Below are 27,208 nucleotides of genomic sequence, written 5' to 3'. Positions count from 1 at the left end.
TCTAATGCTTGGCATAGAATAGAGTTTTGCGTAACTTTCACTTTGTCTCAGTCTCGTTCCCCTGACCAATCAGTCTAACTTCTAATACTTATCATAAAATAAAGCTTTAAATAACTTTCACTTTGTCTCAGTCTCATTTCGTTTAATAATGGACCTAACAAGACCATGTGCTGAAGGCATGATCCCGTTTGGTGCTCGGTATCTCAGAGACTCTCCGGGCACGACGAGGGAGGTAGGGTTTCTGTGCTCAATCTATGTAACCAGTAGAGTCAAGGAGAACACTGAGGTTTTTAGGACATCAGAACCCTAGGCTCCAGCTGGGGGAGTGGTGGGGGTGACCAGGGAAGACTTACTTTGCTGCCAATGGGCTGGGCCTGGGCCGCTGTGTCCAGTTCCCCATCCTCATCGGTCTGCTCACTATCTCCACTTCCCTCGCCAGCGCTTGCCTCAGGCCCACCTGCAACAGATGCACTCATGACTCAACCCAGGGAGAGAGACTGGGGGCCAACCATTCATCTCCGCTCACCTATCCACCTACCCATTCATCCATCCAACCGCCCACCCACCACCCATCTACCCACTCCCATCCACTCACCTACCAGTCTATCCAACCAACCCGACCATTTACAACCCATTCACTCACCCATCTATCTGCCCACCCACCTGCTTACCTACAACTCATCCATCCACCCACCCATTCATCCATTCTCCATACACCTACCCACCACCCATTCATCCATTCTCCATCCCCCACCTACCACCCATTCATCCATTCTCCATCCATCCACCCACCACCCATTCATCCATTCTCCATTCACCCATCACCCATTCATCCATTCTCCATCCATCCACCCACCACCCATTCATCCATTCTCCATCCACCCACCCACCACCCATTCATCCATTCTCCATCCATCCACCCACCACCCATTCATCCATTCTCCATTCACCCATCACCCATTCATCCATTCTCCATCCATCCACCCACCACCCATTCATCCATTCTCCATCCACCCACCCACCACCCATTCATCCATTCTCCATCCATCCACCCACCACCCATTCATCCATTCTCCATTCACCCATCACCCATTCATCCATTCTCCATCCATCCATCCACCACCCATTCATTCATTCTCCATCCATCCACCCACCTACCCATTCATCCACTTTCCATCCAACTATCCATCCATCCACTCATTCATGCATTCTGCACAAATGTGTCCATCTATCCACCACCATGACACATCCAGGCAAAACCACCTGCTGGCCTTCCAAAGACCTATCCAAACATCAGTTAGACTTGGTCTGAACCCCAGAAGAAAATACTACTCTGCCTCAGTTTTGTCAGGGATCATGCCAATGGGCCTTGGTCCTCCATTCAGGGACTCCTTCTCGGGTAATCCACATCCCTGGCCTTGTGGTGGGTGAAGGAGGCCGTGAGCAAAATCACGTTTTCTCAAACAGTCATTTCATGAGTTTATCTGCAGTCTGCAGACACAGCTTGGAAGGAGGTGAGCCTCAGCCCCAGGGCACCGCCCCTCCTCCACCTTCCAGGCCCCCTGCCTCACCTGAGCACCCGGGCAGCCCTGTCACAGCCACTTCCCTCTGCGTCCCCACTCACACTGACCTGGCCCCTGTTCTCGTTTAGGTCTTCAGAGGGGTCCAGGAAACGAGCTCTGGGGTTTTAGAGCGTGGATCGTCGGCTTTCCCTCAATGCGGGCCGGGCCCACACGTGCTGCCCCTGCACACTCCCCAGCCTTCACTCCCTGTGCTTTTGGGTTAGGGGTGGTCTTGAGTGTGAATGAGCCGGGCATTTACTGTACTTGAGAGCGCCCCGTGCAGCGGGTGCCCACACTTGGACGGTGCAGCGGGCGGACAGGCTGATTATTTTCATTCTCTAGACTGTGAATCTTGAGAAGACTTACCCCAAACCACCAGACAGAAGACACTGAGCTGAGCTCTGCCTGCATGGAGGGAATGTGGGCATGGCTCCCGGAGGCCTGGGGCACACGCGTGTGTCTCTGTGTGTGCATGTGTGTGTGGGTGCGTGTGTGGCCCATGAGCATGGAGCTGCCCCCAGGACTGAATAGGAACAGGACCTCTGCGCCCCTTTTGGTCGCCAACTCCTTACATCTCTCTCTCTCCACTTGGGACAAGGGTTTGAGCAAGGCCGAAGGATGGTCCCTGATCCTGACACGGAAGACAGTTCTCAGCCGCTCTCACAGGGAGGAGGGAAAAATCACGAGCGCTACGAGCTCCGAGGACTTACTGTGGATGTCAGGCGAGCCTCGCGCTCTGTCAGATAAACCTGGAACCAAAGGAAAGGGGCTGGGAAGAAAGACATCCCCCGAGACTGTGTGATTGAGCTACGGTTTCATCTCATTTCCTTCCCGGCCCTGGGACGGCCGTCTCCGGCAGCATCCGCCCGTCCTGCTGTGGGAGCCTTGGGAAATGCCCCGGTTGCTCTGCAGGTTCACCGGGAGAACCTCCTGCACCCCACTCCCCACCTTAGCTGACCAGTTTGCGTTCGGCCCTGGCCGGCCAGGCTTCAGAATAGTAACTTCAATCATTTCTAATTTTTCAGTTTGACCACTTGAAAACACACACACAACTTTCCTTCCCAGCACCTTCTGTGACTCAGTGAACTGTGCTCCCAGGTGCCCCCTGGGGAGAATCCAGCCTAGGAATCATCCCAAGGACCCAGGACTCTGGGGCCAGGTGGGAGCAGCGGAGAGTGGGGGTTCCTGTTGTCCCATAGCGCCACCTTGTGGCCCTCAGTGGTGACAACTCTGAAATCTGCAGGTGCGGATTGGTGTTGGCTCCAGGAGCTCCGGACCCGCGGCTGGGCTTCACAATCCCAACCTTTCACAGGACACAGATTCCTGAGCTGGCCCGGTCCCAGGAATCGGCACCTCCCAGAGCGATACTAGATCTTCAGGGGTTCCAACGTGGCCTCTGTGAACAGGGCCGCCTTTGGGGTCGAGTTTCCCAAACACTTTGCAGTGTGGCTTTCTGCCCTGCTCCCTGGGGTTCTCACCCTTGAGTCCTGTGGCGGGGGCCAGACTTCCTCCAGCTGCAAGAAGACCCCCCGGCCCATCAGATGTACAGGGAATATTTGTGGAAAAGAGAAGATCCAAGCCCCAAATCAGACACCCAGGGAGGAAGGGCCTGGAGAACATGTTCTATTAACCAGCGCCTGGTTACTCAGCTAGTCACTGAGTTCGAGACCTTAGCTATGAGTTCTCAACCTGCTAGGAAGCCTTGGAAAGTAGGATTTCAAGCAGTTTGGGTGTCGACAGCATGCAGGACTTCCCAGGGGGCCACAGAAAGCAGACAACCTCGTACAAAACACCTGAGAGAGCCTGACAGGGGCACACACCCATTGCAAAGGATCTGCTTGGTCCTGAAACCTGAAACACGCATGGGAACAAAGAGCGAGCCTGGGGAAGGATGCGCTTCTCACCTCCCCCCTGCAGCCGTCCGCACAGGGAACGGATCACTTTGGCACTCCCGAAGCGCTTGAAGCGGGCTCTCAGGTGCTGGTGGTACCACTCCAGAGAGCCAATCTTCACGACCCTGCAGAGACACGGGGCTCAGGCCTGAGACACGGAACCGGGAGGCATGCGTCCATGCCCGCCCTTCTTCAGCCAGCCCCCCCACCCCCAGGGAACCCGTTGGGCCCTGGCACCCACAGGGTCCCTCCGATGCCAGGCCGTGACTCACCTGGCCAGGTGGCAGGGGTCGCAAAGCCAGCCCTGCTCCTCCGGGTGAGCATGGCCGCAGTCCTGGCAGGTGAAGAGGCGGCAGTCCAGGCACTGTCTTCTGGGGGTCGCAAGGAGCCGGTAGGGCTGCAGGCAGCGGGCACAGTGGGTCTCATTCAGGTGCACTGTGTCAGCAAGCAGCTCCCTCTGGGAGCTCTCCTTCTTAATCCGGCCCTTCAACCCCCTTGGGAAAATATCAGAAAGAAGAAACCTATGAGACACCCGCCTTGCTTTGCAATAGGTTTTAAATGCTTGCATGCATGGGTGTGCAAGAACACACACACACAAACACGCAGAACTTTCTCATATACAGAAAACAGGTAAGGCACGCCCAGGCAGCCCTCACGGTCTGCAGGGTCAGCTCCACGCTCCTGTTCTCTCCCGGGGGGGCGGGGGCGGGGGGTGGAAGGCCAGCAAGTTGGGGTCAAACATGTGCAGTTAGGGTATTGGAATTGAAACTACTCTATTTTTATAGAAATGAAGTTGCTTTAAACATTCCCGTGCCTCTTCACAATCGCACATTCTTTCAGGCTGCCTGTCCGTGACTTTCAGTGCTAAAGGGCCACGACCCATCAGGGCTCAGAATCACAGGCTGGAACAGTTGCCACCACTTGTCCTCACCAACTCACATAACCCATAACGGAGAGAGGAGGGACAGAGGTCCAGAACCCCAGCTTGGAGACGGAGCCCGGAGCTTTGCTGATGCGCAGCCCAGAGCTCAGAGTCTGTGCTCCAGCACCCCGCTTCACCGGATGAGGGTGGGCCTGGCAGTCCCTAGCACCGGGGGGTCCAATGTTCCTCAGAGCGGGGTGAAGTTGGTGGCTCTGGGGAGCCCAGCAGGGCCAGGGCCAGGTGGGGTCCCGGGGGTGCACTGGTCTGGCCACAGGTTATTTCCAACTCCAATCTGTTGCCCAGTCCAGTTGTTAGAGAAGAGAGAAAAGTCCAGGCGGTTCACAGGCTGGTCAGCACTGCCACAGAGATGGCAGAGATAAAGCTCATCACAAGGGCAAGGCTGTGCTCCTCTCTCTGAGGCCCTGCTCTGCCTTGTGGCCTGAGCTAATGGCTCTGTGTGGGGGGAGGACACCAGGCAAGTGGGGGTTGGGCACTCTCCCCAGGAGGCCACACAGAGTCCTGGGGACAAAGACGGGAGGTATCTCCTCGCAAACAGTTCGGGGTCCCTTCCAATAGGTGAGCTGCCCACCCCCTCCCCCCAGTTTGTTCCCACACAGCAAGCCTGTAGTGGCCTCGTCTGGGAGGTGTCTGGTGCAGGGAACATCCAGCACTGGGCTGTTCTGGGAAAACCACAGCCCCCCGCCAGACCCTCCCGGTGGGCTCACCAAACTGAACCGACTGGGAAATGTCCCCTCCACATCATGGACACATTCCGCCTGTTCTGGATTTTAGAGAATGTCTGCCAAATGCAGTATTTTTAGTTTTCAAAGGGATCTACTTAATCCATTCTTAGTGACAAAATCAGACAGACTCAGGGAGCCACTGTCTTGTGGGAACTTGGGGCCTGTGGTTTCTGAAGGGGACAGCCCAGAGCTCTTCTAGGAAGCTCTGGGACGGGACTCCCAGTTCTAAGTGGCATTGTCTGCACTTCTCTGATTTCCCGCTCCCCACTCGTTGCTCAAACACTCTGGAAGGTCCCGCAAACGAAACTCTAGCCTCAGCTTTGAAAACCAAGCAAACATGGCCTCCTGATGGCCACAGTCTAGGGGGAGGGCTGTCATCCACGGAGAAAGCTGCACTGACATCTTTGCTTCAAGCTTGGGAGCACAGGTACCTGGAACCCGGTGGGGAGGGTCTCTTGACCGCCTCCATTTCCATTTTGACAGTATCTGGATCAGCCAGAAAATCTAGAGACCACCCTTCACCTCTCTTCCAGCAGAGTGGCCCTTATTCTGCATCTAGGCAGAACCACACCCTCAGCCCAGCAGAACACACCACATCCCGGGACCGGAAGTCCTCTGAGATAAGAGCCGCGCGGGTGGTAGCTGGACACTGACATATTCCAGGGTCAATCACCCCGATCTGGAGTTGCATGGCGAGGAGGTGAGGGGGGGACCAGAATAATGCACACATTCTGCTTGTTGCAAAATGGGGTCGACCAGATGTCTCTCCACGATGGCTGCATCGGCAGGCAAAAGACCAACATGCAGCTCTAAGTTCAAGTCAGCTCCAGGGAGAAAAAACCCTGAATGTGATCCACTGCCAGAACCGGAAGAAGACTCGAAATGAGCGTGCTTGTGAGCTACCTGCGATTCAGAGAGAGGAGGAAATAAAGAAGGAACCAGGCTGAGATGGAAAGACCCAGGCTATGCTCACTGAGGTGGAGGAAAGACGGCTCAAACAAAGATGGGAAGGGATGGAAACTGACCATGGGAGGAAGATGGTTTGGAAAGACCACCGTACATACTGTGTCCCACAATTTAGAACAGGGGTTCCCAAGGTGTGGTCCAGGGACCTCTAGAGATTCTCAAGACCTTTTAAGGGATCCACAAGGTCAAAACTATTTTAACAATAATGCTGAGATGTTACTTCTCTCTCTCTCTCTTTTTTAAAGATTTATTTATTTATTTATTTATTTATTTGACAGAGATCATAAGCAGGTAGAGAGGCAGGCAGGCAGAGAGCGAGGGGGGAAGCAGGCTCCCCGCTGAGCAGAGAGCCTGATGCGGGGCTTGATCCCAGGACCCTGGGATCATGACCTGAGCTGAAGGCAGAGGCTTAATGCACTGAGCTACCCAGGCGCCCCGAGATGTCACTTCTCTTGTTTGGCCTTTGACACCTGCACCGGTGGCGGAGAAGCAATGGCGGCCGAACAGCTAGGACTTCAGCGTGGGTCAAAGCAGAGGCACAAACCGAACCAACAATCTGCGGTATTTGTCACAAGGATAAAGAAGAGCATGTCTTTGATGAAGTATGTCCTGATTAGAGGCAGGTCCTTGATGCCACAATAAGTTACTCATCTTATTAACCTTGACCCTTGATCTGTGTCTTTGTAATACCCCACATGAAGAAACGAGCACCTCACACTGAAAGCATTTCTGTTCCATCCTGAAGCATGACCGAGGTCTTGACGTAAGGAGGCAGCCAACTGCTGGAGTTCTAACATGAACTAGAATTCTTTTTCACGAAGCATCATTTTTACTTAAAAGCACAACAGGAAGCTAAACTATTCTGACTTGGGTGTTGGCCAGACGTTCTCCTAGAAATGAACACAGTGAGCTCGTCACCGCGAGGAAAACAAGTGGTGATATTTGTGGCCTATGACAAAACTCAAGCTTTCGAGCACGAAGAAGAACCTTGGGAAACTTATGTCTGCTACCATGAGCCTGAGTGTCCGTCACCTAGAGGCTGCTGATGAGATCCGTGGTGACGGTCATCAATGTGATTTTTTCGGCATATGATGAAATGTGTCACCATTTGGAAACTGTTTATGGTGTGACAGAACCTCACATAGATATAAGATGCGATCTGAGTGCAGGGAAGATCAATGGAGTTTGGTTCACTGATACGTGTTCAGATCCCACTGTCTAACTACTTTAAGAAACCCCCAGTTGCTGGGTTCCCCGGTAATATGAAAGCATAGCATCCGTAATCATCTGGCAAGACCCCTGAAACCCACCCCCTTTTTCCCAACTACATATCAACACGAGGCTAGATTTCCCCAAATTCTTCAGCCAAAACAACATATTCCAATGCATTCAAAACAGAAGCCAAAATGAGAATTCACCCATCTCCTATTATACCAGACATGGAAGAGATTTCCAAAAACACAGAACATGCCTGTCTTCTCATTTGTTTTGGAAAAAGTTATGTTTCATAAAAATGTTGTTTACATTTAGTGTGTAAGGGGCTTACTGTTGTTATTTTTCAATGGATCATGAATATTTTAAAAATGCCTGGTTTTAATTTCTGATAGGATAAATATTGACGTATATAATCCATTTGAACATAAGCCCCTTGGGGTTCTCGATGATTTAAGAATGTAGAGGGACTCTGAGTCCAAAATGTTTGAGAACAGCTGATTCTGGAGCAAGTTTGCAGCCGCCGATGCAGAGCAGAGGCCTGAAGGGATGGGCACAGGCAGTGGAATCAGGGACAGATGGAGCAGAAGCTCCGCAGAGGGGTGACCCTGGGATCAGAAACCCACAGCACCGTGCTCTGCCCGCGGACTTCCAACTTGCCCTGGGGTGCCAACATCCAGAGCCCAGAGTAGAGGGGAGATGCCAGCTGTCCTCAAGACAGGCTTAGTGGCCTTGCAGGACATTATGGGTCTGGTGCAAGGAATGCCCTTTCAAGAAAGGACAGGGGAAGCAAGGTCCCCTCTTGGCCACAACTGGGTGTGGAAGGGGCTAGGGGCAAATGAAAAGGGCAGACCCACGTGTCCTTGCTCTCCCCCTCTTAGGTTGGGAGTCCGGAGGGGGAGTCCGGTGGAAACGTGTGAGTATTGGGGACGGCCTAGGACCCAGGGTACGTGGTGCACCCTCTAGGATCAGCTAGGGAGGAGCACACAGTGGCCACGCACCCGTGTCCCCCCACAGCCACTGAAAGAGGGATGAGCTCAGACCACAGCTTCTGCTTCTGGCTCTTGGATTAGGTGATCTTTAGACCCTGTCCCTGGAGGACAGCACGAGGTGCTGCGAAGCCTGGGGACTGGCAGTCTTGGGCTTGGGAGAAGCCACAGCACATGAGACCGACATCGGGGATCAGGAATCTCAGTGGGGGGTGCCAGACCCCCCCAATGCCCAGCCAGGATGATTCATGAGTCGAGGTCCTCATTCTGGAAGCAGACCTGACCCTTCTCTCTGTCTCAGGGACCAGGAAGGAGCCCATGGGCAGTGCTTACAGACAAGACCCCAGCAGCTCTGTCCCCCTGAGGACCCAAAGCAGGGGGTGTGGGGACGATAAAAAGAAAGATAAGACAAAGCCATAAAGAGTCAGAGGAAGAGAGCAGAGTGTCAGACACCAGAGAGGAAGCTGAAGGCTCCTTCTGCTCAGGCGTGAGGACCCACGAACAATCTCAGATGGGAAACGAACGAATAGCTCTTCTCCGCACAGCTCAGTTGGTTGTGAGTTTTGACTGTGCCACCGAAGCGGCGATCACTGGAATACAGGAAAACTCTCCAAGCAGGAGAAGAAAAGGAGCTGGGTCCTCAGACCGGGAGTTGGCAGACCGCAGGGTGGGTGGATGACCTGCAAGGCTCGGTTAGGACGCGGCCAGCTCGCTCTGGGGGAGGCACGAGTCGGCAGGCAGGTGCTTCTCCGTGAGGTGGAGAGAGGAAGCTGGAGACCACGGGGCAGTTTCCTGTTGCTGCTCTGGCAAATGCCCACACATTTCATGACTTAAAATAACACTGCCTTTTTACCCAGTGGCTCTGGAGGTCAGACATCTGACGTGGCTGTCGCGGGGCCACGATCAAGATGTTGGCAGGACTGTGCTCCTTCCGGGAGGTTCGGGGTGGGGGTTGGGGTGGCATCTGTTCTCTCACCTTTTCCAGCATCCCGAAGGCGTTATTACTGGCCTGAGGCCCCTTCCTCTACACTTCAAAGCCAGCCTAGGCGGTGGGGTGCCCCTCCCAGCCCTGTCCTGCCTCCCCCCTTCCTTTGATCACCTTGGTGATCACCCTGAGCCCAGCCGGGTGGCCCAGGACCGTCTCCCCACGTCCAGGCTGGCTGATTAGCAGCCTTCGTTGCACCTGCCGGCACATCCACATAACCTGACCCAGTCACAGATTCCAGGGGTCGGGAGGTGGGCGTCTCTGGGGGCGTGTTATTCTGCCAGAGTTTTCAGAAGAGTGGGAGAGTGGGCGAGCGGACACCTTACTCCCAGCAGAGAGATTCCCGAATGTCAACTCCACAGCCCGTGCCCTTCCTGAGAAAATAACTTGCAGATGTGCTCCTGATGAGTGACGATTCCCAGGTGTGAGCCCAGGAATGCGGTGCTGGGACCGATGAGTCCCAGAATCAGGATGCTAAGTTATTGAAAGCACAGAGCCCAAACTCAGCAGGACAGTCAGTCACGATGGAAGGAGGACAGCCTAGCGTAAGGACAGTCGAAGAGCAAGTGTGTGGATCCACAGTCCTGAGTGTGTGAATAATTACCAGGAAGGATAATGACGGGAAACAGAAACTCACTAATGTTCTGTGAAGTCCTTGGAGGGGACTGACCACAGGACGTGTGCCAACAGGACAGGTCTGACCAGTCTACTGCTGCGAGAGCCAGAGGCCCGTGGTCTCGCAGGAGTCTGGGCAGCGCTCTCAGGCTTAGCCCGCCTCCCAAGCCCAGGGCGGTCCCCCATGTAAGGGGACCTCACAAACCTTGGGGGCAGCATTTCTAAGGCCAGCCTTGTCTGTCCACGTCTCACGCTGGGAGAGCTTCCGGAGAGCGTCTCAGGAGCCTGGATCTGTTTGCAGATTGCGAACCCATAGTTCCACCTGTTTGCCTTTCTGGGGAAGGCTCGCAGGGCTAATATTTGATTTTCAGGCTGTGCCCTTGAAAACAGGGTGTGCTATTTCAGTAAGCTCTGTCCTCGCCCAGGGGCATGAGTCACTGCCTGGGCTGAGCGCTCCCGCTCTCCCTGTGCTTTGCGATGACCCAGTCCTTTCCAGCACAGAGGCCGCTGAGAGGCCACCTCCACAGACGGGGGTGCAGCCCAGCAGCCTGCAAACTCAGGGTCTCACCGGATCCCGGGGGCAGCCTGCACACCGGCCGTGAGTACACGCTCTGGAATGCCACACGGAGGCTCCCTTTTCTCTCCGCTGCGCACATCTGTCGGGCAAGGCTGCAGGTGTCCTGGGCACCGGCTCTTCCCCAGATGGAGGGAGTCAAAGAGTTGGGCCTTTCTGTGCATGTTCCCTGCAAGGAGGTTTCCTGAAGTGCTAGTCTGTACTTATGTGACGTTAAAAAATCACGTGTACCTTTTCTGTAGCTAAGACCTCTTAATACCCGAGTCACAAGGATGAATGTCGAACACTTAGAAAACCCTCCCCCACACAGTCTCACAGTTAACCAGTTCTGGACACTCTTCACAGCCGGGCCCACCCTCGGCGTCCGGTCCTGGAATCGCAGCTAATAAGAACCGCAGAGTGGCAAGCCTGTCTAGGGAGTAAATGATGTAACACAGTCAAAGCCCCAAGCGCCCATTCACCATCTGTGCACATTTGAAGACGGCCGTGAGTCTTTCTGTGGTCAGGCACTGGGCTGGGCGCTAGGGACCAAACTGAGCCCTCACTGGGCTTAGATATGGGTGGGGAGACAGATTCAGACCTAAGTGCTGCGGAGGGAGATCCCGTGGCTAAGCAGAAAGAAATGGTATCGGGAGAATGGTGGCTATTTCAGAAAGCAGTCTGGGGAGGTTTCTCTAAGGCGGTGATGTCTGAGAAGGGACGGGAGTGATGTGAAGGAAGGTGCAACGAGGAGACCTGGAGGAAAGGTGACTCCTGAGGGCCATGGGGAGAAAGACAATGGGGCAGGGAGGTGGAGGGCAGAGGTCCAGCAGAAAGATGGACTGGAATGAACTGGGGTGGCTCTGTGTGGCCAGGGAGCCACAGCTGGCTCAACGGGGCTTATCAAGGCATGAAATGTGGGCTGAGAAGGACGGAGTGGAAATGACCATGATACCTGGGCACTTGACCTCAGCAACCAGGCTGATTGCAAAACGGGGAAGTGGAGACCTTGGAGGAATCAAGACCTGCCTTAGACATGCTGTGTTAGAGACGCTGGTGAGACCCAGCCGAGGGGCTCAGCAGCCATTTGTCTACATGCCTCACAGGCTCAGAAGACAGTTCTTGGCTGAGGTCATTATTTGGGATTTGCTGTCTAGACCCACGACATCCAATATGGTAGCCACAAAGCACACGGGGTTATTTCAGCCAGTTACAATGAGAAAAACAAAGACAAAGTTGGTTCCCCAGGTGCATCAGGCACATCTCAAGGGCTTAACAGGCGCAGGTGGCAACTGGTCCCCACTCTGGAGAGAGACGTAGCTCAGTTCCTTGGTCCACGGGGCAGTGTGGGTTGAGGGGGCAGCGTGGGTCCAGGGGGCATCAGAACCATGGTGCTGGTGTGCACCCTCAGAGAATGGGTGCGCACAGAGCAGAGCTCAGGTGGGGTCCCCGACCCTCTGAACCTGAATACTGGGTGGTCTAGGAAGATCAGCAAAGAAACAGAAGGCACAAGACCCCCAGATGTGAATGTGGGGGAATACAGTAAGAAAAAGGTCAATGAGCTCAGAGCCTCTGGTCTTAGTAGATGCTTCTATGCATTTTTTAAAAAGTGAAATGCCATAAACCCATACATTTTCACCACCTGCTTTTTCCACTTGGTACTTTGTGAATTGGTCATGAAGATTTATTGCTACAGCTTTATTTCTAATGGGCTCCAGGTGCTCCATTGTTGAATTCATGGTTAAAGTTGGTTACTTGGTGAAAACTTGTAATTTTGGACATAGGGGTCTTTCTAGTTCTTCACTCTTAATGATCCTTGCTGTGAGGGATATCCTCTCTTGCTTCTCTCCTTGGTATGACTTTTAGCCAAGAGCTTGCTGGCTCAAAGGGCGAGCCCCCATGTAGGGCTTTGGCTATGCTATGCCAGACTGACCTCTGCAAAGGTCTAACGTATCCCTCGCGTCAGGCCCTGCATTCACCCTCACTCTTCAGCCAGGCTGACTACTGGGATTCTCATTCATCTTTGGAAATACGTGAAAATGATATATTTTGATTAGTTTGTATTTCTTTTGTGATTCTTTCAGTTATTTCTTCATTTTTTTCTTGACTATGTGCATTTCTTCTTTGGTGAATTTCCTGTCCATATCTTTTCCCCATTTCATTGGGTTTTTGGGTGGTTTACAAATTTGGAAAACTTACTTATCTTTTTGATTTTAAGAAGCCCCTTTTATATCAAGGATAGGAATCCTCACCATTTCTGTTATATTGTTTCTTCTTTTTAAAAATTAATTTTTTTTTCAAAATTTCGTATGTACGCATTTATTTAGTCAATACTTATCGATTGTTTCTGTTGTGATTTCCGCCTGCATTGCCATCTGTAGGTTCTTTTGTGCAAAATTCTATACGTATTTACCTATATTCTCTCCTAGGAATATTCCTAGTTACATGGCTCATGTTTTTAACATTTCAATTAAAAATCTGAGATTAACCCTCACTCCTGCTGGTAGTCAACTGTCCCCAGACTATCCTTTCCTACTGGTGTGAAACGTTACCTTTGTTGTAGCAGAAATGGTCAAACACACTTTGTTGTATTTCAGACCTTTCCATATTGTTTCATTGGTGACATCCGAGAAGGACCACTTTATTTTGATTACTGTAGCACTGAAATAAATTATCTCCAGGGACAAAGCCCCTCTTATTAATTTTATTTAAACTACTTTATCTTACATCTTTGCTTTTCCATACCGTTTTCTCACGTTCCCCAAAGTGCCTTGGGAATGTGACCGGGGTTACGGTTCACTGTTTCCCCCACAGTAAGACGCTCGTGTTCTCTAGAGCACGTGGTGTCACCTGCTATTTATTTCACATTTTCGAATGTTGCTCCATAATGTTCTGTGTAATTCTTCATACTGCTTCTGCACATGGCTGATATGTATATTTCTAGGTACCTCATCTTTTTACTGTAAATAGAATTTTTTTCTATGTATCTTCCAACCAATTATTTTCAATGTCTAAGAAGGGGACCCTGATTTTTTAAATATTCTCTTGTAATTAGCCAGACTACAAAATTCTCTTTTTTCCTGGTTTTACAGAGAACTACCTTGGTTTTTCATATCTGCAGGTCATAGCTATGGATCTCCATGTCCACACGCTTTATTTTGTTATCTTCTCTAACAACACTGGCCAGCACATCAGGAACAAGGCTAAATGAGCAGTGATGAGTGCCAATGATAGAAATCCTTCTCTTGTTTCTAACATTAATATATCCTGATGACTCTTGTTTGAGGGACTCTTTCATCATGTTAAGAAAGTATTTTTATTTCTATTTTATTAATTTAACAAAATTATCAGACATAGCATGCTACCAAACACTTTTCTGTGGCACTGAGATAATTCTGTTTTTTAAAAAGATTATATTTATTTATTTAAGAGAGAGCAAGAATGTGAGAACAGAGGGGGAGGGGCAGAGGGAGAGATGAAGGCAGATCCCAGGACACACTGGGATCCTGATCTGAGCTGAAGGCAGATGCTCAACCCACTGAGCCATCCAGATATCCCAAAATAATCCTATATTTGTCTCCCTAGCACCTGAGATGGCTCACAGCCCAGGCCCTGCACCAAGTAGCAGACTCAGCATAAAGAGGACGGTGTTCTCACACAAGGGTCTGTCCAACTTAAGGCTCGATGTTCATCCACAGCAAGACACACGTCCTCATTATACAGCCCACCACTCAGGACTCAAAGGTAGGGAACAGGTAGTAAGTTAAATCTACCCTAAACTGCCTTACAGATGCCAATGATGTTAACATCCTAATTTTGTCTATCTTTGAATTTTGGATTCTTTGGAGGGCAGCATCACGTCCTGATGGGAAGCCAGGAATAACAGGACACTTTGTACAGTGAACACTCCACTCCCAAGTGCCTGGTCCCACACAGCAACCGCAGGGAGAGATTTCTACGTGCCTGGGGCTATATCAAAGATGGCATGGCTTCCTCCCTTCTTGTCCACTTTCCGAAAGAGCCCTCAAGGAAAGCCACCCATTCGGGATGCTTTCTATGTGTCTGCCACTCTATGTGTCTGCTTCCTAGAGGAGCTAGACCCTAGGAAAACTCCTTCCAGTTGATTCGGAGGAGTGGCATTGGTGTTGTCTATCTGGCCAAGTATCAGTGACCTGGGCCAGCTCATCTGTCACATGCTTTGACAGAGGAGACCCAACGGCGTGTTGCTCCGACAGCTTGATCCAGCAGGCGCTGGATTCTTTCCCCGGGCTCTGTCCCAAGATCCTTTACAGTGGACTCGTGCTTCCGTGTCTGGGGAGAAATACACCTAAGACACATTTCTGTTAACTTGTAAGAATTAAAAGAAATACTGTTGTTGTCTGTTTTCCAATTGGTCTATGAGTGGTTGTTTAGCAAATGGTTCCGTGCGAAATTTGCTCCTGGCGAGGCAGGCCCATACGGTGTGTCCTCCTGATGTGTCTTCGGGATAGGAAATTTCTTCTCATTCAGTGAACGCGTTTCTTGGTTTCACAGTTTCCCATTCACTCGGTTCCATCAGTGGCTGTGGCTGGTTCCTTGAGCCGAGCCTTCCATCTGGCATCCCTTCTGGAGGACGGCAAAGACTTCAGAAACCCATCCGAGTGATTCCCCAGGTGCTCGGTTTGTCACGGCCACCAGCTCATGGTCACCGGACCACGATTTCTCTGCTTGGCTGGTTCACAGATCAAAGAACTGGAGTGCTGACATGATAGCCAACTGCTCTGTCGAACCAATTCTGGTGTCAGGAACCCAGAGTCTTTATTTTTAGGCTGGTTGAGCCATGCCCATTCCCAGCAGAGCTGCCTGTCTGGGTTGAAATTGAACCCACGTGTCCTGGCCTCATGATGCTCATCGTGTCCACCTCCGTGCCTCGGGACCACAGGCCTGGGTCCTGCGGCAGCCCCAGGTCAGCGGGACACTGCAGCAAATGTTCCTCACGGTCAGAGATGGCTTTGGTTTGTGTTGCGTATTTGACTAACAGCACAGTGAACGAGAGACGAAACCATCAAAAATGGTAAGAGCTATAAAAGCCCTTCCCTTCCTCCTCCCTCCCAGAATGACTCTTTACTTCCCAAACGCATCACCTGCTACATCCCTGTTTGTGCCGCAGGAACCGGTCACGGTAACGGCCCTGGGCTTCACCGCCCTTGGCTCAACGTTACTGTGACACAGCCCTTCCCCACCATGGCCTCTCGGCAGCTCACATTTCCAGAGGTGGGACAACACTCCATGGCATTAATGTCCTCCAGGCAGCCTCCTCCAGTCTGGGAGGGAGCATTTGACAAGCCCACCCCAAGCGCAGGGCAGGCTCAGTCGACACAGCAGAGTGGGCCCATCCCCCCACACCCCTGCCTCCCACTTCCAGAACTGTCCTTTTCTGAGCAGACGGCATCAGGCACTGCTGAGGGGGGCACCCTGACCATATCTGGGCTGGGGGTCTGGCCTGGGCCACAGGCTGTACCCACGACAGGGGGAATCATGGTTCACATTGCTGTAGGAGCCTTCAGTTTCCAACAGCATCGACAGGCCAGCTAGGCCTGGCTCCTCTTGGCAATGTGAACGGCCCCAAGGACTATGACAGTGAGGAATGATGGATGTCAGAAGGGACTCACCTTCATGCAATAAGCACAGGGGTTTCTGCGAGACCCACTTCAGCTGTCTACACCAAGGAGGAGCAGCCCAGCTCAAGGGTCTCTGGGACAGAGGCTGCTTCTTGTGACCTGGCCTAGGGGGTCCTCCCTCTGCTCCCTGAGAGCTGGGTTCCCCTCCTTCACATTTATCCGTGTTTCCATTTACACTTAAAATACACGTGGACAACCGCTGGGCTACCTGCAGGCAGGGTCTGGTCCTTCCCTGGGGACGGGGGTGCTGTCAAGAGGGAGGGGTAGGCTGGCTTTGCTGGCATGAGTGTCATGGCCCCCGGCAGGGCCTGGTGGTCATGGCCAGGGCGGGGGAGCTGTTCCGGAAAGAGTGAGAGGATGCTGCAGTGTTCACAGGAAGAAGGGAAAGAGAGGGAGGGACTTCAGCATGTGGCGAAGCGGGGTCATCAGAGGCAGAGGGAGACGGGACAGAGCGCAGGGCAGGCAGCTCTGGCCGCTGCGTGGGACTTGGAGGTCGGGTCAGGTCCAGACCTGCCATGGACTCCAGTGTGAGGTCTAGTGCGGGGGTGTTAGGACCCCTCCCCGCTGTCACCATGCTTGTTTCCCTTAGTGGCTGGTCCATTGTCAGGGACTTTGTTCTGTGTGGGGACCCAGAGCTCCCCTCACCGCTTGTCCTTCTCTGTCCCTTTGGGGGCCCCATCATTCTCTCTCTGGACTCCCTCCTGCAGGGTGGGGGGGCCTCCTCCTGCCTGGTGATGACACCCTGGGGTCAGTCGAGTAATGCTCTCCCACATGAAAACTGTCTATATTCCTACTTCCTGAGACCGCGCATATGGGGATTGTGCAGATGGGATGAAGTCAAGGGTCTTGAGGTGGCAGGTTCCTCTGGATTTTCTGGGTGGGCCCAGTGTCACCACAAGTCCTCACAAGGCACGGAGGTACAAGGAGGGGTAAAGTGGAGTGGGGCTTGGGTGCCAGGCTGACCGCCCTGAGGACAGAGGCTGGGGCAGGGGCCAGGGACTGCAGGTACCCTGGATGCTGGGGAAGGCAAAGACAAAGATTCCTCCCTGGAGCTTCCAGAAGGAACACAGGCCTGCTGGCACCTTGATAATCAGACCTCTGACCTCCAGAACCAGGAGAAATGTGTGCTTGATAAGCCACTAAATTTACAGTGATGACAAATATCAGCTATTGGTTAAAAACTCCGTAATTCCTTCTGAGCTCCCAGCCAGCACACGCGGCATCCACTTGTCCACCTGAGGTCCCACAGAAAACCTAACCGCAATGAGTCTGAACCCTTTCCTGGTTCCCCCAACCTGCTCCTCGTTGCCGTCCCCCGGGGAGGCCGTGACCACCCAGCCTCCCAGCTACTCAGGCCAGGACCCTGGAGTCGCCCTTGGCACCTGTGCATGCGGTGGGCAGACTAGCTGGCTCCGCCCTCAAAGAACACCTGACCCCTCCTTGGGAGCCCACGGCTAGCGGAGCAGAAGCTGGGTCTCCGCCCCCTGCTTGACGGCGGCTGGGGCTCGGAAGGCCCCGGGTCCCCCAGAGACCTGCCAGGCCCCACACGCTGGCACCCCACTCCTCTCCTACCTGCTCTCTGCTTCTGCCCAGAGTGCCCTTTCAGACATTGGCTTCGCTGCCCCCCTCCTCCCTGAATCTTTGCTTCAGTGTCCCCTCCATAGGACTACCAGCCCCCGCGGACACTGAGAAAGGATCATAAAGGCGCACAGGGCACAGATAAGCGTTCCAGGCTGGGGGTGGGGTGGGGGTAAATAATGGCGGAGGGTGTTGGCTCCACCCATGATTGCCCATTCGAGGATGGGTGCCACCCAGCACTCTGGAAAGACAGACAAAGCTAGCCTTGGTCCTAAAACCATTCCATCCCAGCCTTCTGGGCGTTTCCCTATTCTATCACCTCTAGCTTGCTCTGTCACCACCGACGCATCAGGCTCAGGAGACAAGGTGACCCTGAAGCTGGGTCAACAGGAAATAAGACTATTTAAGGAACACCTAAATGCAGGCTAGAAAGTCAGATCCCCTTGTTTTAATTAGATGGAAGCCAAGCCCAGAAAGGGGGATGGTTCCCAGCGGCCGGCTTCCCATCCCGTGTCCCACACCCGTGCTTCCTGCTGTCTGCCCACTCTGGGGCACCCCATGAGGCCCCCGCAGAGGACGCCAGAGAGAGGGGCTCAGCCCCACACACTTACTCCAGTCTTTCCTCTTCTTTTCTTCTCAGATCGAAGTCCCTCTGAACCACTTCCCAGACGTGCTTGGCCTCTTCGTCTGTGAGCTTGGAAAGATCCAGTTTTCGCCCCATCTTACTTGTCAGGGTCACACCTGGAAAAGACAGCATCACCGGTGGTCACCCCGGAAGTCTGTGGACAGCAGCTAAGCCACAAAGTAAGAGGAAAAACAGAATGTGCCAAGTTCTGGGCAGTTTGTCTGGACCGGGCGGAATGCTTTTCTACAACAGGCCAATTTGTGTAGTTTAAAGGTGTCATATTTATGTGTCAAATCCCTGCACCCTTGGGACTCACACACTTAGCCACGGGGCCCTCTGTCCTGCTGTGACATAACGTTGGTGATGTCAGTATCTAGGGGCACCCCGCTTTTCCTGCCCCTCCGGCCATGCTCTGCCATGGGAACCCCCGAAATGCTGGGGAAATGCTGGAGATGCGCTCCATCCATGCGGCTTCCGCCTTAGAACTCCTCGGGGAGCAACACCATGGAAAAGAGACAATGTCTCCCCAGTGTCTCCCACTCCTGGTCAAGGTGCGGAGTCGGCCAGTGAGCGCCCTGGCCTGCTGAAAGGTGGTCCTGGTGTGACGTCTGTGAGGTTACTGTGTCTGCTGGGTGGGGGAGGGGGATGTGCGTTCTTCCCATGGTGAGGTCGAAGTGCAGGCCGATGACGGGGTACCAAGCCCGTGGGCAGCATGGTCAGCAGGAGCTCGGTCTACCTGAGGGAGGTTGGCTGTGGGAGCTGAAAACCCGGACTCACGCTGGCTTCACCGGCAGCTCGGGCTGTCCTGACGTCCCCGCCTCACCCTCCAAGATCCTGACTTCATTCAACTGCTTAGCAGAATTAAAGGCCCTTAACACTGTGTGACGCAATGATTCTAGGTCACCTGCTGGCCAGGAAGGAAACTTCAGGTCATTTTATGCCCTATTTGTAGACGATAAGCCAGATCCAAGTCAATGCTAAAAGGGCAAGGAAGGAAAACCCAAACACCAAAAGCCAAGATAAGTAGAACCTTAGAACCCTGCATGCTCTTCACAGTGCCTCATACGGGGCGCCTGGGTGGCTCAGTCAGTTACGTGTCTGCCTTCGTCATCATCCCAGGGTCCTGGGATGGAGCCCGGTGTCTGGATCCCTGCTCAGCAGGCATCCTGCTTCTCCTTCTCCCCCTGCCACTCCTACTTGGGCTCTCTCTCAAATAAAGAAATAAAATCTTAAAAAAACCCCAAAACACAACAACAGTGTGCCTCGTGGACAGATTCTCAGGCCCTGTGCCAGACCTCTTGATTCAGAATTTGTGTTTTAACGAGATTCCCGGGGTTGGGGGTCATGTTCATACTGGAGTGGGCTGATGTCGCTGGTCCTGGGACCCCTCTGAGCCGGAAAGCTCTAGTGAAGCAGGACAGGGACACTGAGGGGTTCGCTGAGCAGAGAACGGGGACGGACGGGTCTTCCTGCTGGCTCTTCCCACAGAGAAATCACACGGGCCTCACAGATGCCAATGCTGCCATCACGAGGCGCACGACACTGAGGCATTACCACACCAGGGAGGACCTCATCCAGGAATTTGAGCAAGCAGGGTCGGGGGAGCTTCCCAGAGGGGACCACCCTGCTCACCCCATCATACCCATCCTTTGAACATTTCTTCGCACTTTCTGCTGTGACTGCTGCTGTCCCATCCGTCCCTGTCAAGCTCCAGGAGGGACAGACTTTGTCCTTTGTCTGGCACACAGCAGGCACTGTTCTGGGCTCCCAGCACTCTGACCCCCTGCACGCTGCCCCTCGGCCCAAGGACAAGGCTGCCACACTCACGTCAGCTCTTCTCTGGGCACCAAGGCTCAGCGGAAGACGTGGGTTGGGTGACAGTTGTGCCTGGGGGAACAGAGTTTGAGAATCTCCATGTGACTTCGACAAGTCTTCACTGGGGACCGAAACCCATTTCTCAGGAACATCAGAGAAGGGATCCCATCTGTCTGCTCTCCCTGGGAATTCTTCAAGCTGACTCAAAACTTGATTTTGCTTCTGAATTCTGGGGAGCAGCTCTCTTCCAGCGCTGCTGACCATTTGAACATTCATCATGGAGACATCAAAGAACTTGCTCTGGGCCAGGGAAGGACCCGGATGTGTTTCACAAGGGGTCAGTTTTTAAAGTGACCTTTTCAGGGCAGCATCCAGATACCATCTAAAACAAAAATTTCCTCAGAGCTCCTATGGCCCTCAACTAAAATATTCCCTAACTTGTGCCTTAAATTGGTGAGAAATAATTTCTTCATTTTTTTTTGTACCAAACCCTCAGTATTTCCCCCTTTGAGCATGCTGACTGTGAATGATGCGTTCCAAAGTCGCCTCAATGTGCCAGACTCATTCAAACTATTTCATCGACAGCTGAATTCAGACTTTTGGACAAGATAGCGTTAAAATAAAATTCCCTGTTGCCGTTCTAGAATACACGATTTCTGGTTTTTGAAAAACTGGAAAAAAAAGTTCTTTCTTGATAGATGACTGGGGTTGATTCATTTTTCTCAAACCATTTTTGAGAAAAAAAAATTGTATCCTAAGAAGCACATTCATGGTGAGAGAGCTGTGACTGTCAGCTGACTAACTACCACTGTCTCTTCTCTGAAGAGACACACAATTCCAGGCTTCCTTTAAGAAACTTAGATAGTATATTATATACCTATATCTGATGTCTAATATGTATTACATATCTATGTATCTATACATATCTGTATATATAACGTATGTTATAGATTGTCTATCTATATAAATATCTATACACATGTATAGATATAATTTATATATCTATCTATACATATATATTTATACATTTGTATAGATTTATATAATGGTATAGACACCTTTTCTTCTTTAGTCATTTATCTGTTGATGGGCAAATGGACTCCTTTCATATTTTGGGTACTGCGGTCTAATATACAGTATTGCTTATGTATGCAAATTATCGAGAATCTCTGTGGCTTTTAGACATCGACTTACATTTAATAAATTACTTATAAGAAAATAAAAAGAAAAATTATCACACACACAAAAAAGAAACTTAGATAGTGAGGGGCAGGGGAGGGAGGCAAAACAAAAGCAAACTAGAATACTCTTCTCGCCCTGCAACCTAATTAGCCAAGAGCATGCTCAGTGGCTGGTAAGTGGATGGATGGGAAGGCCGCTAGCTCGCCAGAACAGTCCCCTGACGCTGAGGACATGGCCCCCCTCCCCTCCCACATCCTTCCTCTCCCCTCCCCCGGGGCCCCCTCCCCAGACTGTTCTTTCTCTTGGGAGCTTCTTGCTCATAAGGAGGGCTTCTTGGTTTCCCAGCTCGGGTAGCAAAGACCACCAAGGCCCCGGGGACCAGATGCACGCTGGACCTGGAAGGTCTGGGCACCTCTGGAGGAGGGGTGCCCACCAAGAGCGGGTGAGCCCTCGGAAGCAGGCTGACATATGCACAGGGGAGACCAGCAGGCTGAGAGCGACAAGTGGCCCCACCTGCTTCTACAGAAATGGTGGCACCGTGGCTTAGCTCCCTCTTGGAAGTTCTGATCTTGACGCCAAGTTATCATGGGAAGTGATCTATGTTCACTATACTCTGTTTAAAAAGCCAGAATGGACGTGATCTAGATTATGAAAAACAGGGATCTAACCCAGCCAAACCAAGCACCATGCGGTGGGACATCACCTGAAAAATTGAGCTTAGTGCTTATGTTGAGCTCCGACCCAACTTCCAGGGGAGCCAGGGGTGCGGGGAGAGGAGGGAAGGAAGAGGGATTCCAAAGCTCCAATCCACCTGTAGGAGGCTGTGCCATGCTCCAGGGTGAATGGACGGGGGAGGCTCCCGGCGCAGCCAGGGGCTGAGAGCCAAGGGTCTGTGACCCAGGTCTGCATCTACCGTGACTGAGTCTTCCCACTTAGTGAATTAAGGACATGCGGAGGCTTTTAGTGCTTTTTGAACACTATCTTTAGAAAGTAACCCTAAATTGCATGGAGAATACTTTCGACTTGAGCATTTACAATGCACAGACCAAAAGTCACTGGCACCTGGGGGAGACATTGCTGGCACCCCCTGTGGCTTGCCTCAGGCTGATACGCTGCTGTGGACACCCCCCTGCGAGGCACAGCCACACCGTGGGACCAAATGGGCTCACGGAGGGGACAGCCCTTCAGCTAATTATCTGTCTCCCATCACTACACACTGTACTTGCTCCCTGAGACCCCGATCTGCGCCTGGAACCCCTCCACCCACAACAGTCCTGGGGAGCATGAGGGCAGAGAGCCCGTGGACCTACCCACCACCCAGGAGAGGGGCTGCTTTTGTCCCTGCCCCCACCCAGGGGAACCTCCCAGGGCATGTGTGGCCAGGAGGGCTGACTCCGCCAGGCTCCAAGTCATGAGGTTCCTGTGCGAAATGCTTTCAATTTCACCCGTTACACTGCTCAGATTTAATCACCCTTTTAATCTCTGAGACAGTTAGCCCTCCCTAATGGTTTTGTAGTTGTAATGGAGAAAAGCAAGAGTGTCGTGGTGATAAAAGAGTTGCAAAGACCATGGAATGGGTTTTCCACCATGGATATATCCCAGATGCGGACCACTGAATTTCGATGGTGCGTCATGTTTCTTTCTCTGTTCAAGAATTGCATTCATAGCCTGGCCAAGTTCAAGGGAAGTGTGAGTGGGGGCTCCTCCTACAGGACATTTGACTTGACCAACCTCCTGGGTCAGCTGCCCTTTGAGCCTTGGAACAATGGCGCTTATGAGCGGTCACCTGCCTGAGCAAATAAAGCTGGAAAACAAGTCCAAGTTTGTCAAGAAATGCCCAACTCCCAAAGGAGGCAGGAAGGCTCTCTGACTCAGAGTCGAGGCCACGGCGGTGTCCTTGCTGATAAAGGTGCAGACACATTCCCAGGGGAAGGCAAACGTGCCAGCTGTGGGGCCCTCGGTGTTGACCTCGCTGGCTGTTTCCCAAATGCCACCCTCTGCGCTGGTGGGTGTGGCTATTTCTGCGGCCAAGCCTTACTGCTCTTTAGAAGCAACCAAAGCCCCAGCCCTTGTCAGCTGCAAAATGAGCAGATTTCCACCCAGAAGCTTCCCCAGAGCCCCACTCAAGGTGCTGCTGCTCCAGCAGCAACCGCACTGGGGGAGGTCTCTGTAGCTTGCCGTCCCCGCCCCCCGACAACCTGTCCCTTCTCTTTGCTCTCTCAGGTCTCTGGGCAGTTGCTGGTGACGCTTGTCATCTCTATACACAGACGCAGCTTCTGCATGTGCAGCTAAAGCTTCAGCCCTAGTGTCTGCAGCAAGAATGGGTGAGGGGTGAGGCTGCAGGGCGAGGACAGGGCCGAGGGTCAGGAGCTGGGGTCCCATCCCGGTGCAGGCACCAGCTGGCCCTGTGACCTAGGACAACTTCCCGCCTCTCTGGATCTCAGCTTTCCCATCTGGGTCATGGGCAGGGTCGGGCTCCAGCCCTCTCCAGCCCTGCAAGCTGCCGGAATATTAGAGAAAGGGGAGGCTATAGGATGGGGGGAGGGGCAGAGCTTCTCCTCAGGGGTTGCTTCTCAAGCAAATAAGATAGTCAGCCCCAGAAGGCTGACCCAACCATGTGGGCTCACGCACATACAAGCAAGCACCATGTTGTCATCCAAGGGCACTGAAGTCACCTTTCCTGTTAGCCTTCAGGGCTCTGAAACCTCCTTACCACCCCAAGCCCTCTAGCAGACCCACTCAGCTGGTTTTCATGTCTCAGTCTCTAATGCCTTAATTAGTAAGACCCACTGACTTCTTTTCCGTGATCCTGGAACTGTCCTCAGTCAATCCTCCAGAGCATCTACCACTGTGCCTATTTTTTGGATGTGGGGGAGGCCCTGGAGATTTGGAAGGGGATGGGGCTCTTGCCCAGGAAAGCTGTGGCTTGGCTAGGGTCCTCTGAGTGGCCCAACAATGACGTGGCATCAGGGACGTCCAGGAAAGAGGTGAACGAGCTGGATCCAACGCTCCCCACTGGCAGCAAGCCCTTGCCCTTTCTGCGGGCCTCCCAGCCATGGCCAGTGCCTGCCTTGGCATATAATGGGCTCGTGTGGGCCACACCTCCCCCATTACCATCCGGACCTCTCAGAAAAAAATACGTAAATATGATTTAAAAAAAAAACACACATTAAAAGAAAAAGTAAATGCCCAACTCAACTGAAAATAGTTTTCAATACTGGGTTAAGGTTAGTGGGGAACAGGTGTCTAAGCCTGGGAAACTATAGGGGATTTATAAGGGAGGATTAGCTCAGGCCAGGACCTGGGTCCCGTGTCCACTACGCCATGCCCATCATCCACTGGGGGGCCCACATCTCTGGAACTAGGCGAATGCGGAGATTGAAGCGAGGAGTGCTTTCTGTAAACAAAGATGACTATAATAAAGCTGGGGCTTTTGGAAAGCCAGAGGAAGGTCAGGACCCCCTCCCGTGGCAAAACATCATCAGGGCTCTTTCGCCCAAAATCAACCCCTCAGTGGAGATAGAAGACTTTCATCAGAAGGCCTTGGGCCCCTGAGAGTCCAGCCTTGGGTCCCCTCCATTGACCAAAACCTCAGCCCTGTCCGCGCTCGGACTGTAGCAGGCTCTGATCGAAAGCACTGTTTTGTCCAAAATGGGCTCCCTGAAAACCCAGCAGTCTGATCAGGGTATCCGTGAGGCCTGGGTTTGGTGGAAAGGGAGCGCCCTCCTCAAAAGCCTGGACCAGGGCCTAGGAGCCCCATCCCCGCACTGGGGCATTTTCACACCCGGGAGCCGCACACAGCACCACGGACCCTCCCTACGCCTGGGCCGCCAGTCCTGGGCACCACCAGGACTGGCCTTGTCGTTCCCCATTCTGACTGCACTCACCAGCTGCTTTCTAGGGACGGGCAGGCCCTGTCCCTGTCCCCGGGGTTGCTCTTTCTAGTCCGGCGAGGGAAGGAAGGCGACCAGGCAGGGCGTCGGGTTTGGGCGCTCTGGGGCAAAGCAGGATGGTCCGGGCCAGGCAGGGCGCGGGGAGCACGGGGCCAGGTAGGGCGCAGGGGGGCGAGGCAGGGCGCGGGGCGCTGAGCACCTGATCTGCGCGGCCCGCGGGGTTCGGGCTAGGTCCGGGTGCAACCGGGCGGGTCACGTGGGCCGAGCCCCGCCCTCCCCGTCCCCGCCCAGCTCCGGGAGAGCCTCCGGGTGGCGCGCAAAGGCCCCAAGCGCGAGTGGCGCGGGTGGCGCGGGTGCCGGGGAGCACGCCAGACTCCGCGCCCCAAGCCAACCTCTGGGAGAAAGGTGGCAGCGGGGGGGGGGGGGTTGAGCCCACACCCGGGAGTTGTGGCGACTTCGCCGGGTGCTGCTGCTGCCTTGGCCCCGCCTTCAGCGCCAGGGGACCCGTCGCTGAACGCGCCCTCAGAGCGCGCGGCCCTTCTTTTAATTCCTACCCAATTCTGCAGGGGAAGGCAGTTTACTCGGGCCTCACCGATGGGGAAACTGAGACTCGGCAAAGAGCTTTACCCCAAGCCACCGACTAATAAGTGGGAATGCCAAGTGGTAAGTGGGACTTGGTGTCCCGGGCTTCGTCGCGCAGGTCCCGTACCTCTGGCCGCCCTGCATCCTGCCTGGCGTTGGGAAGCGCCTGGGCCGGGAATCCCACAGGGCCAGGATCCCCTGCGCGGGCTCGGCACCGAGGCCTTTCCTAACCGAGGACCATCCTGCAGGTTGCACTGCCGCGGCTCTCGGCGGAGTCAGCAGATGGGGCGCGCAGACCAGACGGGGTACCATCGGAGGACACGGTCGGGGCGAACATCCCCCGAGATCCCCGCACCCTCCTTGCCGGGACTGGGAGCTCTGGACCGCTTAAAACCCAGCCCGTCCCAAGCGCCGCCACCAGCCGCAGCCGCCTGTGCTTCGGAATTCCCAGGGACATTTTGGGGACCACCGTCTTCCCTCTCTCTTCCCGAGTTGGTGCTCCCCTCCTCCTTCTCCCTTGTCATTAAAAAACACTGAAATGAAAAGTACACTGCCTCCTCCCCCGCAGGAACTACCTTTGAAACTCAGTTTCCATAGCTACAAAATGGTGTTAGGATGATTAACAAATACATAATAGATGCTATTAGGTGAAGACACACCACCATCTTCGTTTTGCAGACAAGGAAACTAGACCTCATGGGATCATTGCGATGTCACATTGGATAATTTGTAACAAGTTTTCAAAAGCCACGGAAATGCTCCTGCAGTTAGTGTTTGCCTGGCGAAGCACTGCAAGTGAATTTGGGTGTTTCAGGCCCTTGGGCTGCTTCAGGATAGGAACTCTCACCACACATCTTCAACTGGGGTGTGTGTGTGTGTGGGCACGAGTGGTAATAGTTGCAACTTAAAGCCCAGCTTCCTAGCCCATGGGAGCCCATTCCTGTTTTTTCATTTCCTTATCATATATTTACCATTGCTTGTAAAATTAATGAATCTCTTAAAAGCCGGCCTCAGGACTATAAGTTCCTTAAGGGCAGAAGTGGGTTTTAAATTTTTGTTTATACTTTAGTGTTTACTTACTTAAACGAGTGGATTTTAAAGAATGTACAGCCGTGATGCGTGATGATACATGATAAAGATGTATGGTAAAGAATATAAACAGTATAAAATGCAAAGTCAAATTCCCTCTTGTTCCTGCTCCTAGTCCCACTCCCCAAAGGCAGTCATTGTTAATGGGGTCTTATGCATTGTTCCAGAATTATTGTGGGTGTGGTTAAGTACATGGACTCTGGATCCAGCTGTGATGGACTCCCGGCTGGGTATATTACCATCCAGCTGTGTTACCCAGGGCATGTTACTTAACCTCCCCCAGGACTCACTTCTCCCTCTACATCCTGGATTGTTCTGGATCCATATACATAAAGCTCTTGGATG

General features: G+C 53.0%; 1 protein-coding gene across 6 annotated transcripts in view; it reads right to left on the bottom strand.

Moving 5' to 3' along the window:
* Positions 1 to 25,420, bottom strand: part of LOC123950712 (melanophilin-like) — a 52,791-nt gene extending 27,371 nt beyond the window's left edge. For 4 of the 6 annotated variants that reach the window (XM_046019000.1, XM_046019001.1, XM_046019003.1 and 1 more), the window contains exons 1-6: positions 25,187 to 25,420; positions 18,289 to 18,418; positions 3,727 to 3,948; positions 3,467 to 3,579; positions 2,273 to 2,311; positions 354 to 457 (exon numbers count right to left, since the gene is read on the bottom strand). In XM_046019000.1, the coding sequence (XP_045874956.1) occupies positions 354 to 457; positions 2,273 to 2,311; positions 3,467 to 3,579; positions 3,727 to 3,948; positions 18,289 to 18,398 (588 nt within the window). In that variant the 5' untranslated portion in view covers positions 18,399 to 18,418; positions 25,187 to 25,420. The remainder of the gene's footprint in view (positions 1 to 353; positions 458 to 2,272; positions 2,312 to 3,466; positions 3,580 to 3,726; positions 3,949 to 18,288; positions 18,419 to 25,186) is intronic. The other 2 variants (XM_046019002.1, XM_046019006.1) reach the window with 1 other exon arrangement.
* Positions 25,421 to 27,208: the final 1,788 nt, after the last annotated feature.

Source organism: Meles meles, chromosome 9, assembly GCF_922984935.1.
Source record: "Meles meles chromosome 9, mMelMel3.1 paternal haplotype, whole genome shotgun sequence".
Taxonomy (NCBI): domain Eukaryota; kingdom Metazoa; phylum Chordata; class Mammalia; order Carnivora; family Mustelidae; genus Meles; species Meles meles.
Note: the sequence above shows the minus strand (reverse complement) of the source record. Positions and strands in the feature narration are given on the sequence as shown.